Below are 14,265 nucleotides of genomic sequence, written 5' to 3'. Positions count from 1 at the left end.
ATGCCAAGAATACATCGAAAAAATGAATTCTGTAAGCCTATGTTATGATCCAACAATCAAGTTCGCTAAAATCATATTTTTATTCGGATGATTCATGTGACACGGCTAAAACATAATTGCATCATATTTGTAGATTCAAACATACTTAACATTTATTTTGGTCTCTTTCCTCACTTTTACAAGGTAACACATTTTTTTAGACTTTTCTTTTTTTTTTTTTGGAGGGATAAGCAATCATAAGATCAGCAAGACCCCTCTCTTGCTCCGATTGTCATTCCCATTTGGTCTTTATATTGATAAATGTTCTCACATTTTACACTCTCTCTCTCTCTCTCTCTCTCTCACTCTCACTCACACACACACACGCACACACAATGTTCTCTCTGCTTGCAGGTAGGGCTGTGATTTTGTTGTGTTCACGGATTGATTCCAGCACATTTGGCTATAAAACTTAGTAACGCACAGACGCTCCCTGAATGGATGGGATCTTTGGTACAGTTACATCTCAGCTACACGACACATCACACACAGTTGAGGTAGATGAAATTAGATCGGTCGGGTAGAACAAAAATGGCCAAACGGGTTCCCCTCAGTGGGACGGCGAAATGGAAATATCACTTAAGATTTACACACTGTACTAACTCTTGCACATTTATCTGAAGAGGTTAAACACTACGAGAATATGGCGTGATTTCTGTTCCTCTCAGTAAGCATGTGAACAATGCGTCCACTTTGAGGCGCCAAATACTAAATAACGTTAGACGCGTTTGTCTTGATCTGCTAAACCGGACGCTACAGTTCGTCGAGTGATCTCTAACCATCTACAGCTTAAGTTGGCAAATTATTATAACCTAAATCATTACATCTCTAAAAAAAAGAGAGGCCCGGCTAACCACCAGTGCTGCAACAGGGTGACCTGGAGAGTTGAGACGCACACACGCTGACACCCTTTGCCCCTCGCGCAGCACGCTTACAATTGTCTCTCATTAAACTTTAATTCACATCCCCAAACACCCATTCGCCACCCCACCCCTCCCCTTCCTCTCCGTGATTTGGTAATGAATGCCCTAAGCCCATGGGCCTACCAAGTGCAGAGCGCCAGCCTCAGCCGCCAAGAGGACACAGATAAAAAGGGCCTCTTTGAAGTCGGCAAAAGTCGATGGCCTCTTTCATGGGCCCTCTTTCAAGTGTGTGCTGTGAAGGGGCCTCAACATGCCCTGCAAAGGTTAAACACAGGGGAACGTGAAAGAGCATTGAAAAAGCTCTCCCTCGATGGCCCACCCCGAGAGACCACGGCACAGCACGTACAATCACATCGTACAGTAAGTGTGGACCGCAGTGAGGAGATCACAGTTCAACAGCCTAAATATAGAATCATCTCGACTTCACAGCCACATGTGAGCTGTTTACAACCACGCTGAGTTTCGGTTTGTTCGGTTAGGCTGTGGCCTGAAGGGTCTAGACATGCAGCACATGTGAACGATGAACATGGATGAGTACGCTAGCTTGGCTATTGAAATACTAACACAGAGTTCAAGAGATGAGGACATTCGGGGAGGACAAATATTCATCTTTGGTACTGGGTCTCCTATCATTTTTCACCCACAATCAACACTGGTGAAATAAATACTGATGGTAACTAGCAAATAAATAAAATAAATAGCTAGAAGATTGGAAATAAATACATAAATAATTATAAATAGACAAAGTGGTTCTCAGTTCTTGTTCAATTCAAGCTTGTTGTAAGTATTTTTCATCAGGTTCTTTGAGATTTTCCGGTACGAACAGCCATCGGCCAGGTTGTGTGCTTGAAATTTTTACAAAAACAAATGAATTTCTCCATCCTCAGTGTGACATCTAAGAAATCATTTGAAATCAGATGGAAAATATGCAAGAGCATCCTGGATTCCTCTCTGCAGCCGTTCTGTCAGCAGAAACTCACCAAGAAGTTTTAAACATGAAAGAGTCATGGCTGAGTTCCTCCTCATATTGTCTGAGAGGATTCGACTTCAGTCCTGTGCTGAGACTGTAGTTGTCCCACAGCAGATGCCTTTTTTGGACTATGAGGCCTGGCTTTTTGTAAAGAAGTTGTAAAAAAAGAAATCAAGCTCTCAAATATGTTCATATTTTGGTTTCAGCTTCTTTATCCAGTAGTTTTTCCCTTTAAAAGAATCTCAGAAAGATTCATTTGCATCCTTTTTTTTTTCTTCTTTGGTCATTAAGTTTCCATTTGTTGCAAAATCATCTCTCTCTCTTTTGAGAACTCTAAAAATATCATTTTGACTCTCATTATCAACAAAGAAAAACCAGAAACATTTGCACTGATTTTAGACGCTGGAACGAATTACTAAATTAATAGATTCAATATCTATTCAGTAGCGTTTCATAACCCTCAGTATGTTGATCTGTGAGTGATTTCATAAACCCTGATGTGTCGGGCCAATCCTTTGCGATTAAATCTAAAATAATCAATGCTAAAACTACAATCAAATCCTGTCTCATCTAGACATTGCGAACATCAGACTTCATCTTTGGTTTCATATGCTGTTGATTTGTATACAAAAACACCCTTGATTCAAAATCTCACACTCTAGGAGCTACAGGTAAACCTGTGCTGTGCAGAGCGTAAAACGGCTTGTTTTCCCATCATGCCGTGGAGCAGGTCACTGCTGGAGACGCAGTGCTAGATCCCGACGAGCCAGTGGAGGATGGGCGGCCCTCTTCGGTCCAGCGGTTGAGGTTTCTGCGGCGAGCGTTCATGAAGAAGTTGCTTACTGTAGAAAGCTCAAGGCCAAGCTGCTGAGAAATGGTGATCTGCAGGTCTTTGGTCGGTCTGTGGTTCTCTCTGAAAATGGCCATAAGAGTGCGACGCTGCAGGTCTGTGAAGACTAGCCGGGTACGCTTGGGCCCCTGGTTGCGCTCTAGCTTGGATTGCTCCTGCTCCTTACGCTTACAAGCTGAAATAGACACACAGAGAAAAAAACATTTGTCTACAAACAAGACCTAAAAACCTTAATTGGTCTTTCCATTATTATCAGCAATTTATCTTTGTTGTTTAATAGGCTCCACACTTAATTGCAGAAAAAATCAATATTGTTTGATAAAGGTCTATTCAGTGTAGATTTTTTAAGTGTGACTTTTAATAATAAACAATAATAGAATTTAAAAAGTTTCAAACTATAAACAGCAGAAAAAAAAAAGACTAATGTTTGATAGTTCCATAAAGGAAATTACGGTCAAAGGCTGAAATATTTTCTGATTTTTAAGATCAACATTTTTAAATGCTAACCACTGAATCTGAAGTTTATGTAGTTTAAGGGATAATAATGAAGTCCTTTGCTTTTGTAAAAAAATCTGAAAATTACAGCTGAAAGCTAAAATGTTGCAAGATTACATCTGAAGTGGAACTAGTTTGAGAGATAATGAATACGTACTTTAACTTAAGTAAAAAATATGTAAATAATCAGGTAAATACAGTTAAAAGCTAAAAAGAGAAAGATCTCACCATTTTAAAATGTTAAACATTGCTCATGAATAAGTCCTTAAAATATGAAACAGATCAGGAAATTATGATCAAAATTATGATAAAAAAGGAAAACATTGCATGTAAAATGAAACAGCAGTCCTGTGCAGTAGAAAAAGATGCAACAGTTCAGTTAGAACCAATGTTGTCAATACTTTGCATTATTTTTTTTTAAAAGTATTCATCATACATCGCTATTAATGTTCTATAATATACGGCTTAATTAAATACTGCACTGGGTGTAGACCAGACTATTGTCAGAAACCAGAGAGAGTCTCTATCAGACAACTGCCAACTTGATAGATAGATAAATGTACTTTATTGATCCCCGAGTGGAAATTCAGGATAAGGGAGATTAAGAGATAAAGAGAAAGACTGTAAACGTGCTGAACAATAATGATCTATATCAAATACAATAAACCAGAAGAAACAAAATGTTACGTCTGTTGTCCTTAAAATGCTTAATGTCTGTATCATATTCAAACTCCTGATTCTCTTGATAGGGCCCACTTGCTTTCGCCAATGCAATGGCGACCATTAACTAAATGCTTCCTGATGTTGTAATCATGTGTAAAAGGTAGGAATTACCATGCTATAAATCCTGCGCTCCGCACCACACTCCCAGACATAAACATCCCCCCACAGAGTTCTTATGATCGTGGGAGCAGGCCCTAATCATGATGTATACCACTTGTCTCATGTAGCTGAAACGTGATCGAAAGCCTTTTTCATAAACCACCCCCACCTCCCAATTCCCCCTGCCTACTCCACCCCCTGCTGATTTTTTTTTTTTTTTCGGCCAGGGGCTGATAGAAATTATTGATTAAATCTGTGCTGCTCAGACTCCCCGACCTATAGAGGAGCTTTAACCCCTTTAGTGCTGGATGAAAGGGGAGCTTCTGCGTGCCACACCACATTGATGGTCAATCTCTGCAGGGTGGCAGGGATCTCAACTTAACAATGCAATTTTTATAAAAAATAATTTGGGGCTGAAAATGTAAAAGTAGCAGCATCAGTGAAAAAGCCTCTGCTATTTAAGCTGATTTTATCTCTGTGATTCTTTAAGACAAGAGCTTTAGGCTTCAGTGCTTGTGTGTGAAATCCCAATGCTGTCCGAATGCCGAGCTTTAGAGTAATGATCTCTACCCTGCCCTGCGACTGAATTTCTCTCTGTTCATCTCTCTCCCAATCAAAGCTCAGCCAGTTTGTGAAAACAAACAGACACAACCAACAGAACACATCCACACAAAAGACCTCAGGAAAAACTCTGTGAGAGAAAGAGAGAAACAATTCAGGATATCTAGGAAAACCAGGATACAAATTTAGTTTGTACAAAAAAATGCATTGTGATCTCAGTGTCATGATTTCCCCCCCTAATAACGATAGTGAGTATCTAAAAAGTGCTGATGGATTTTTAAAGGATGGGTTTTTGTAGGATAAATGCTTGTTAAAAATCACTGCATTAAGCTGAATCATCATTAAACGTGTCGGTAAGTTGAACTCCTGCTGTCTCTGAGAGAGGAGGCGTGTAGCCGCATGCATTCTAATGTTTGCTCATGCCGTCTTATTCACAGGAGGTGTGTGCTGGAGCCTTCTGCATTGCTTTCCCAAGGAAATCAATACTAGCTAGTAATTAAACAAAGGGCATGGTGAGAAAAGTCAACACTCATGGAAAGTGGGTTATATAGGGAAATACGGAGGTGTCCACTTATGCTTTTGTGCACAGAAGCTGTGAAAAAAGGCTTCAGAAAAATCAGATGGTAACTGGCCAACAGAAAATTCACGGTCAATATCAATTTAAATTTATGAAAAATATTCCAACTAATAATCCAAGCCTAAATTATGCATTATATATATATATATATATATATTTATATATAGATATAGAAAAAGGTCATAAATAAACAGGCCTTACGTTATCACAGCACCGCTCATCATCCTAAATGAACATTTACTGCCAATCAACATTTCCAGAATGGCATGTTTAGCGACTACCACAGAAAACAACAGCAGGACATGGTACCACTCAGGCCAACAGGGCATTGATTGATTCCATGTATTTGGTTGCATGGAACACCCCTACGACTGAGGGCACAGTGGTCACCAATCAATATCTGTAGTGGTAATGCAAGCAGAATAATTCATTCTGAAGCGTATTTCATGCTTAAGTAACTGATCACTTGGGATTCGGAAAGATTTCGGGAGAATCTGCGTGTCTGTGTTTGTCTCCCACCCCACAATCCTCAGTGGCTGCTGCAGCACGTCAGCCGACATTTTGAAAACCGCCCCATCCCTGCATCAATACCCCCCCCCCCCACCTTCATCCATTCTCATGTTACTGTTTTTCTCTGGATCTCTTTGTGTGCTTTGGACAACAGTTAATATTTCAGCCTCTTTAATGTCAAAACATTGTAACACAGCAAGATTCAATGGATTTGAAATGAAATATGACTTATTTCTCAATAATACACACAATGTTCATTTTGCATTATTAAAACATTTAAGTGCCAATATTTTACCTTACGTTAAGCAATTGTTGGCCAAAGACACTGTTGTATCTGTGGTACTTTTAATGTATTGGGACTGAATAATTTAATGGAAATTTTTCTTTGTAGTTAATCATATGTACAACTTGCCACTGTTTTTAACAATATTTTTCCAGATTTACTACTAATTTTGGGGATATGTTCTATTTCACAACAACAATCCATTTCAAATTCAACTATACAAGCACAAGCTTTTTACCTTCCAGACGTAACGAAGCCATCCTCTGAAACTCTGGCTCCTGCAGCCAATGGGACATCCTCTTGAAGGTTTCGCGGCCAGACTTGAGTTTCCCCCAAGGTTTGGGGTTCCTAAGCAGGTCTGACAGAGTGCCCTGAGACCTGCACAGAACTCGCTCTGCAAAAATGGCCTGTGGGATGCTGTACCTCTTCAGTTCAGTGATGATTCTCTGAGCCACATCTTTGGTGTTGATCTCTTCCCCTCCACCGCCATTCTGCGAGCTGGCCAGCATGCCCTCCCTCCCCAAGCTGGAGTTGGACGAGGAAGGTGAAGAAGAGGGGAGATCCCCGAGTTTGGAAGCCTGTTGGCTCTGGAGGTGGTGCTGATAACTTTGGTTGTATATATGGTGGTGGTAGGTGGAAGTGAGCTGATGGGCATCCATTTTGTTTAGCTGGTGGCTGACCCCATGCTCACCCCCCAGAGAGGGCGGTGACATCTCTCTCCCAAAGTCTGGTGGGGTTCGACAGATGTTACCCCCATTGTTGCCCATGTGGACCTCATGGCCACCTGGAAGCATCTGGCCACTGTGTCCATTCTGACTTCCCAAGCTGCCATAGCCATGCATGGCGGTCTCCAGGCCTGCACTGCCCAACGGTGGAGACAGACCCTGTCCCAAACCAAACTCCTTTCCGTACGGGGTATAGTAGTTTCCTCCCAGGCCTCGATCTTCTCGCATGAGAGTGAAACTGCCAATGACGTTGCTCACAGGCAGGCAGGGATGGTGATGATGAGGGTGGAATTTGTCATCAAAGGGCTGGAGGGGTGTGAGTGTGGTGTAGGTGCTTCCACAGCTGGTTGGTGGGTCCCTGCTGTACCCCAGAGTTGCCATGCTGTGGTCATACGCGGGGCTCTGGTGGTCAGACTCCAGGCCCATGGCGGGGCCTCCCAGAGAGGGACGAGGGAAAGCAGCCGTGAGATCCCGAGAGTGCAGCATGGCTCTGCTGTCCTGACTGTGTGCCAGCTCTACGTGGCAGTGCACAGACATCTCACCCATATTACCATCCATATCTGTACCTTCCTTGCTTCTTTTCTTCTTTATATTCCAGCTGATGTGTTTTTCTAGCCTTCTAGAGTGTGGTTTCTGTAATTTGATCTAAAAACAGTTCCTGATGCTGTTTATATGTCAAAATCTGATTTCAGTGTACTCTCAGAGACATTTCATCACGGTGAAACCGTCTTTGGTCATGCAAGCAAATTCTGTGTTCCATAAATGCTTCTGAATTTATCCATGTGAGTCCTGCTATTGCCTTGTTGACTAAAACTGAAAAAGAGATAGGAGGACCATGATCACTGATTTGTTAATGATGACTAATTCAGCTTTATAGATTAGTCGCAAATATAGTTTAACCACCATGATGATTAATTCCGTTACAAGCTACTTTTTTTGTTTTGTTTATTAATAGCAACCATATTTTGTTTAATTTTGTTTTTAAAATTAATTACATAAATTAACTTTAACAATCCTATCGAGGTTTAAAAACAGGTTGAGAAGAATTAAGAAAGAATTGCTTACCTCGCAACGTAGCTTATCCGACAGGATGGAGAGAAGCGAAACAGCCTCTCCAAAACACAATCAAAAACCTATAATTGGTTGTTCTATACACCTGCAGAAACCCCGAGTTTACCATCACACAACAGTCGGTTTTACGTAACCACGACTTTTGTGTTTCATCAGCACATTTCGGTGTTCAAAACAAGAGAGGGTAATAAAAAAGAAAAAGAAAAAATGCAACGGTCCGGTCCTTCACTCCCGTTATCCGCTAGATTCTCGCTGGACCACGACTGTCGAGGATGCAACACAAATGACGCGTAAGGCCGTACGATTTTATCCGATGTCCGGACTTGACTATGCTGCAAGCAACCGTGTCAAAACTGAGCGCCGATGTATGTCTAAGCATCGCGCTCCGTCGCTGTCATTATCTCTGTGGTTTTGCCCTTCTGTATCCTCATCGATCTCGTCCCCAACTCTTTCTCTCCTCTCTGTCTCTTCCCCAGCCCCCCTGCTCAGTACGTCACACTCTTAAAATCTGACAGATGTGGGGTGAATTTACAACCCTCGTTAACTCCTTCCCTCCTGTGGACCTCAAGAAGCCATTGTCTTAGGTGGGGCTCGTGACAGTGTTCAAATTACAGAGTTTCAGAAAAGGAGACTTACTTATATTAATATATATATATAATTCAATAAGAACATTTTCACGGAGCACTCTTCTGTTGAGGTTCTCGCGCAACCCAAGTTGTCTTCTGATGCCCTAATCATAGTTAGCTAACCAAATAACGGTAGCCTATCTAAAAGAGTTTGTAAACAAAATGCAATTATTTTGTCATAGGCTATATGCTGCTTGTTATATGTAAATCTTTAAATAAAGTAATGAATAATGTTGTTTAGTTTTCGGTCCCTTAAGGAATTTAACGAAAAGTGTTCAGCGTTGCTATGGTTACCTCCTTACGCCAACGCGATTTTGCATTTGTTAGCTAAAATTGAAAAAGCGCAGCAATAGCCTATTTTGAGTCTTAGTATAAAATGTGATACTGATGTAATTTTTATTTATTTAGTTCAATCTACAGCTCTTTAAAAATTGTGTTAGGCCATATTTTTGTTGAGAATATATTATAAATGTGGAAGTTTTTTAAATGTGGGCCTATGGAAAAACAACAACAACTGTGTAATCCAATTAGAAGGCCAAAGCGTTTATGTACTATTAACGTTTTATTTTCTCAAGCTAAGGGCAATTAACTGAAGCAACAAAGCGTAGTGACAGAGAGCTGTTCTTATCAGCTGTTAGCTTTCAGAGGACAGTTAACATAAAGAGTTTGCTCCTCAATCGCAGAAGTGCTAAACAAGAACAATGCACTTGATCTATCCGGTGCGCGCGCACCTATGACCCTCTTTCCAAGAGCACATGCGACCTTTCCTAAAGAGCGCTATATCTAATAATCAACAAAATTACACTGCTGTCATGTTCCCATTAAAAAAGGCATTTTTGCGTCGCGAGTATGTGTGCGTCGGATAGTGAGCGCGAGAGTAGTGTGTGTGAGAGAGAGAGGTGGGAGTTGATGCGGGTAGGTGTTTGAAACTTGGAATATTAATCATATCTGTCTGTCAGTTTAATTTTTAGAGATGAGCAATTCTAGCGCTTGAAAAATTTTCCAGTGCGATGTGGGACTGCTGTCTTCCCGCAGCAGATGCTGCACTATCGATCCGCGCCGAGCAGGGCCGAGGGAGGGAGGGGAGGAGGGGTGTGTGTGTGCGTGCATATGTGTGTGAGCGTGTGCGTGCGGAGAGTCTGTGGCTGGAGGTAAAATGGTCAGCTCTTACCGCAAAAACAGGGGTCTGTTTGAGGGTCGAGGTGAAAGTTCACTCACTGCGGCTGGAGAGCTCGATAGACGATAGAACACTCGAATAAGGACAATCCGATTCAGAGTGCATTGATAACCCTTTACACCCTTTAGAATGTGAAATTCTTATAAATAAAACACAAGAATTTTCCTTTAACCTTTTAATAGCCTACTTTTCTTGTGCATTTTAAAGCCATCTAGAAAATACAGAATAGCATGTGGATTGAATTGGAATTTGTGCGTCGGTAAAAATATTAAAAAATAGCCTATAATATAGATAAACAAAAGTAATGATCAGTATGGATGGTTGTGTAACAATTAGGCTACGTCTCGTTTCTGATATGCATTTATTTTATTTTTCCCGGTACATCAGGATGGTTTATTATTGTTATCTCAAAATAAGTCCATATACCACTCTTGAGTTTTCTGCACGAATTAGAGAGAGGTTATCTGAGAGCTACAAGTTCGGCACCATGTAAGGCATTGCAGAATATTATTCACCAATTCTCCTTTTCTATCTGGGACACGTATCAATGATCAAACATTGTTCAAAACAAACCGTGGAAATCAAAACAGCGGCCAGCGAGTTAGTAAATTATTTATACCTGTCTATAGAGTTCTTTGAGCCTTTGGTCGAGCCACGTCCTCCTCGAGTGGAGTGTATCAAGAGGCCTGCAGGTTAACACGTAGGCCTACGTGAGACTAAACGAGCAAAGCTAAGCAGACAGATAAGAACAGTGTGTGTTCTTTGAAAGTTATTGAAGAGTTTAACTCTTTCACATCATAATGTTACTATCTTGTCTTTGAGACCGTATAGAGATGGTGTTAAATAGCTCATATCACTCAGCACATAACAATTAAATGGCATATTTTATGTAGTGCCCTAAATGAGTAAAACTGAATAAAGGAAATTATGGATATGGGGACAGAACCTCAGATTTTGCAGAAAGACATTTGTACTTCTACCAAAAAAAAAAAAAAAAAAAACAGATTTCTAGTATAAACTGAACGCGCAAAGTTTACAGATTATTCTGTACATAAAATGTGTTTCTGGTAGTCTATTTACGGAATAACTTCACAGTTCAATGCAATTCAAAAGTAATTTGCATTACACATTTGTTTTCCCTTGATATTACCGGCCTTCTGATAAATCTCAAAGACATAAATGTTATTGATCAGAATTGGAAACAGTCTTGTTTGTGTGGTATCTTGAAACCTTTGTGTCAGAATAGCATTTATGTGCATTTATTTTGTCAGGAGACATACAAAGCGAAAAACATTTCTGTTGAAACACGGTAGGTTTCATACAGCCCAATACTATTTATAGAAACATCTAGAAAATTAATAGTAGCCTAATCACTGTTTGTACTTGTAGCCTCATAAGAGTTACGATGGAATTATTATTATTTAAAATAATATTGTTTTAAAAAATGACTTGTGCAGTAGCCTATAATTTCCTAAATCTAACTGTTCGTGTTCATCAATGTTTATCTGTTTGTCTTTTGACCGTAGCTATTTAGCCTAACAAAATATTACAATTAAAGACTTATTAAAAACCATAAGCAATATAACAAAATAGAAAAAAAACGAACACAAATCTGCTAATGCAAAAAGAAACTGTGCTGCAAGCTTAAACTGTAATACGAACATTTTACTACTGTTAACCTACAATTGTCACTTATTCCCTTCAGATTTAACACATTTACATTATTGAGATTATTTACATTATTAGATTCATATGTATACATGCTTTTTTGTCTTAGGTTTGATATTAATATTTTATATTATACTTAATATTTTATATCGGTCTTAATAATTTGGCTCCGTTAACAAGTGTCTAAAAGCACAAAAAGAAATGAATTAAAAATGATACGTAGGCTACTACTAACTAAAACGTGCATTCAAATTCGAAATATAAAAGGGCTAGAACAAATTAATTTCGTACAAAAATAATAGTACGCATGGTGAATAATAAAAAGAAATCGATCGATGAAAAAGTCAATAACTCCATTAACATGCCCGAACCTCACGGAGAGCAGGCCCATGAAACATCACATGAAATTAAAACTTTGTGCGCCTTACTCTAACGTTACAATTATACAAATGTTAAACGGAGGAATAACAATTCAAAAAGTTAAAAAATACATCCATCAATACATGCTATATAGGCTATAAATATAAACAAAAAAATATATATATTTAAACATTTAACATTCTGAGGTAGGTATTTTAACGGACTGCATCAGGAAAAAGAGGAATTCATTCATAAACCTCAGTGTTCATGAACCTCAAGGTACATTTAACATTATTTACGTTGTAGCGTTTATACTCAGGTTGAAGTGTAAAGCATAGATTTTAACATTAAAAAAAGAAAAAAAAGAGATAATAATAGTAATAAAATTATAATAAGTTCGTGTTAAATAGGCTATATACATTACACACGATCTTATGTCTAAGAGCATCTTCATACAGTACAGCTGTTTGCACTGGCTTTAATGTTTGGTTGAAAAATAATTTTAGATTTTAGATTTTGTTCATTTAGGCCATATAACGAAATGCTTTTTTCCCTGCACCGCATCAGGAGGTTGAATTATTCAAAATAATTTACAATTACATAAAATATACAAATCTATCACAGGCCTAACCACGGGCCTACATATAGGTATCCTATTTTATTTGTGTAAAGGTATTTAATATAAATGTTTTATACACTTTTTTCAGACAAACCCTGAGCGAGATTTATTATTTTCACAAATATGAACACTGTATTAGGGGAGTCTGCTAAATTACTATGAAGGTCATGCTCATATACAGCTTTCAGTAACGTTTCACTAGTCACATTCACAAACGTAACCACAATGTTAAAGGATAATATTTTCCATGATTTTACGATTTAACCTCTGAGCCACAGCAAGTGTTCAGCCGCATTCAAATGGGCGCGCGCCCGTGTATTTGGTTCTGTTTATCGATTGGGAAACGTGGGAGTGCTGCCAACATGCAGGATGGCAATCTATTATTACCATTGTGAATTATTAGCAATCGGAGTCTAACAACCGGCCACATATATAGAGTACAGCATGTTTAATATATATTGCTAAACGATTTCTAACGTTTTACATGCTACTGCATAGCGTTTAAATTCGACTGAACACGATTAAATTACGCAGTAAAACAAGTTCAGCATTTTAGTCTTCAGCTCAAATTTGAACGACATAATCGTCAATGAAACAAGATGATGCAATTCAGATCAATCCGTCCGGAATTAAAGCACTGTTGAATCATATTTAACAACATTTAAATTAAGTCCTAAAATTATAATAATAAAATTGCATTAGATCGTTGTCACTAAAATAATTTAAGGAACAAGGCCTTCTCCAAATCAAAACTATAGCAGCATTAAATAGAGTTCCAATTGCCAATGCTAAAAAATCCTCAGCCTAACAATGGGCTACTAAACATACAAACACTTTGCCATGATTCTGCCTACATTTCCATTGCACATTCATTGCACAAAATAACAACCGCAACAGCAGAGGACTTCAAACACCCACATGCACTGCACAATATAAATACACGTCTGCAAACACAACAATCAGCTTTTTTGTCCATGTAGAACTCAGCTTGTGAGTGTGAAGTGAACCTTCACATTGTTTATGTTTATAAGAGCTTGTGTTCTGCATCCCATCTAATAGATGCTCTGTGGGTAGGTGGAGGGTCTGAGATCGCCCCGCTGTCGGTTAGCATCCTTTTCCCTGCCCCTCTCTCTTCCATTTTTGTCCTCTTCCCCTCTCTCTTCTTCGCTCCTCTCTGCTGGAGCTAGCATCCACGTCCTCCATCCCATCTTCAGTTTTATCATAAGACAGTGTTTTCCTGTCCCTAGAAATTTCCCATTTTGTGAGTCCCCTCTGTGTCCTGCATCCATCTATTTCATCACAATTTTTTCCTGTATCCATTTTGCTTTCCTGCCCAGCGATGTGGCTTCTTCCCTGTCTCAGTGTGTGTGTGGCTAGATGCGGTTTCTGTTCCTGGTCTTTTTAATCAGCATGTTAATAAGAAAGGTAACTAATCAATACATTCAATGGTCTGGCGATTGATACCATCTCAGCCTCCCTCCCCTCTCTCTTTAACGCACACACACACATACACACTATGAGCAAAAAAGCTAAATAGTAAACAGAAATATATATAATATATTATATAACAACATTGAGAGACTAATCATTTTCATTTAAGTTGGATCATTCAACAGTGATCTGTCTGATACTGTTATCTTTAAGGAATCTGAAGTGTGGAGTAGATTCGAAATGGATATTTCAGATGGAATTTAAGCATTTGCTTTATTAAATGTGCGGGATCCGCAAACACAGAGAAGGGATGTTTTTTTCCAATATCAACACCAAGAGTAAAAATATCTCTTAGTGAGTATGTGTGTTCTTCACCCCAGGGTAAGGTCTTCTTCTACAAATGGCCAAATCCAACAGGATGGAAAGAGAAAAATGGCAGAGGATAAAGAGAATTCCCTTTCAGAAGAAAGTGTTTGGGGGAGAAAAACATTAAACACACATGCAAACAGAATGGCCTTTAGAGCTGACAGTGTGCAGACCTGCAGTCATGCTTTTACT

The 14,265-nt window shown here is 39.2% G+C and overlaps 1 protein-coding gene across 1 annotated transcript; it reads right to left on the bottom strand.

The window, feature by feature from the left end:
- Nucleotides 1-207: 207 nt before the first annotated feature.
- On the bottom strand, nucleotides 208-13,656 carry onecutl (one cut domain, family member, like). Its single transcript, XM_026284018.1, has 3 exons — nucleotides 7,821-13,656; nucleotides 6,269-7,568; nucleotides 208-2,957 (listed from the first exon to the last, which is right to left on the bottom strand). The coding sequence occupies exons 2-3, from the start codon at nucleotides 7,311-7,313 to the stop codon at nucleotides 2,647-2,649; spliced, it is 1,356 nt and encodes a 451-aa protein (XP_026139803.1). The 5' UTR covers nucleotides 7,314-7,568; nucleotides 7,821-13,656; the 3' UTR covers nucleotides 208-2,646.
- Nucleotides 13,657-14,265: the final 609 nt, after the last annotated feature.

This window comes from Carassius auratus, chromosome 16 (assembly GCF_003368295.1).
Source record: "Carassius auratus strain Wakin chromosome 16, ASM336829v1, whole genome shotgun sequence".
Classification (NCBI taxonomy): Eukaryota; Metazoa; Chordata; class Actinopteri; order Cypriniformes; family Cyprinidae; genus Carassius; species Carassius auratus.
This window is presented reverse-complemented; position numbering and strand designations above follow the sequence as displayed.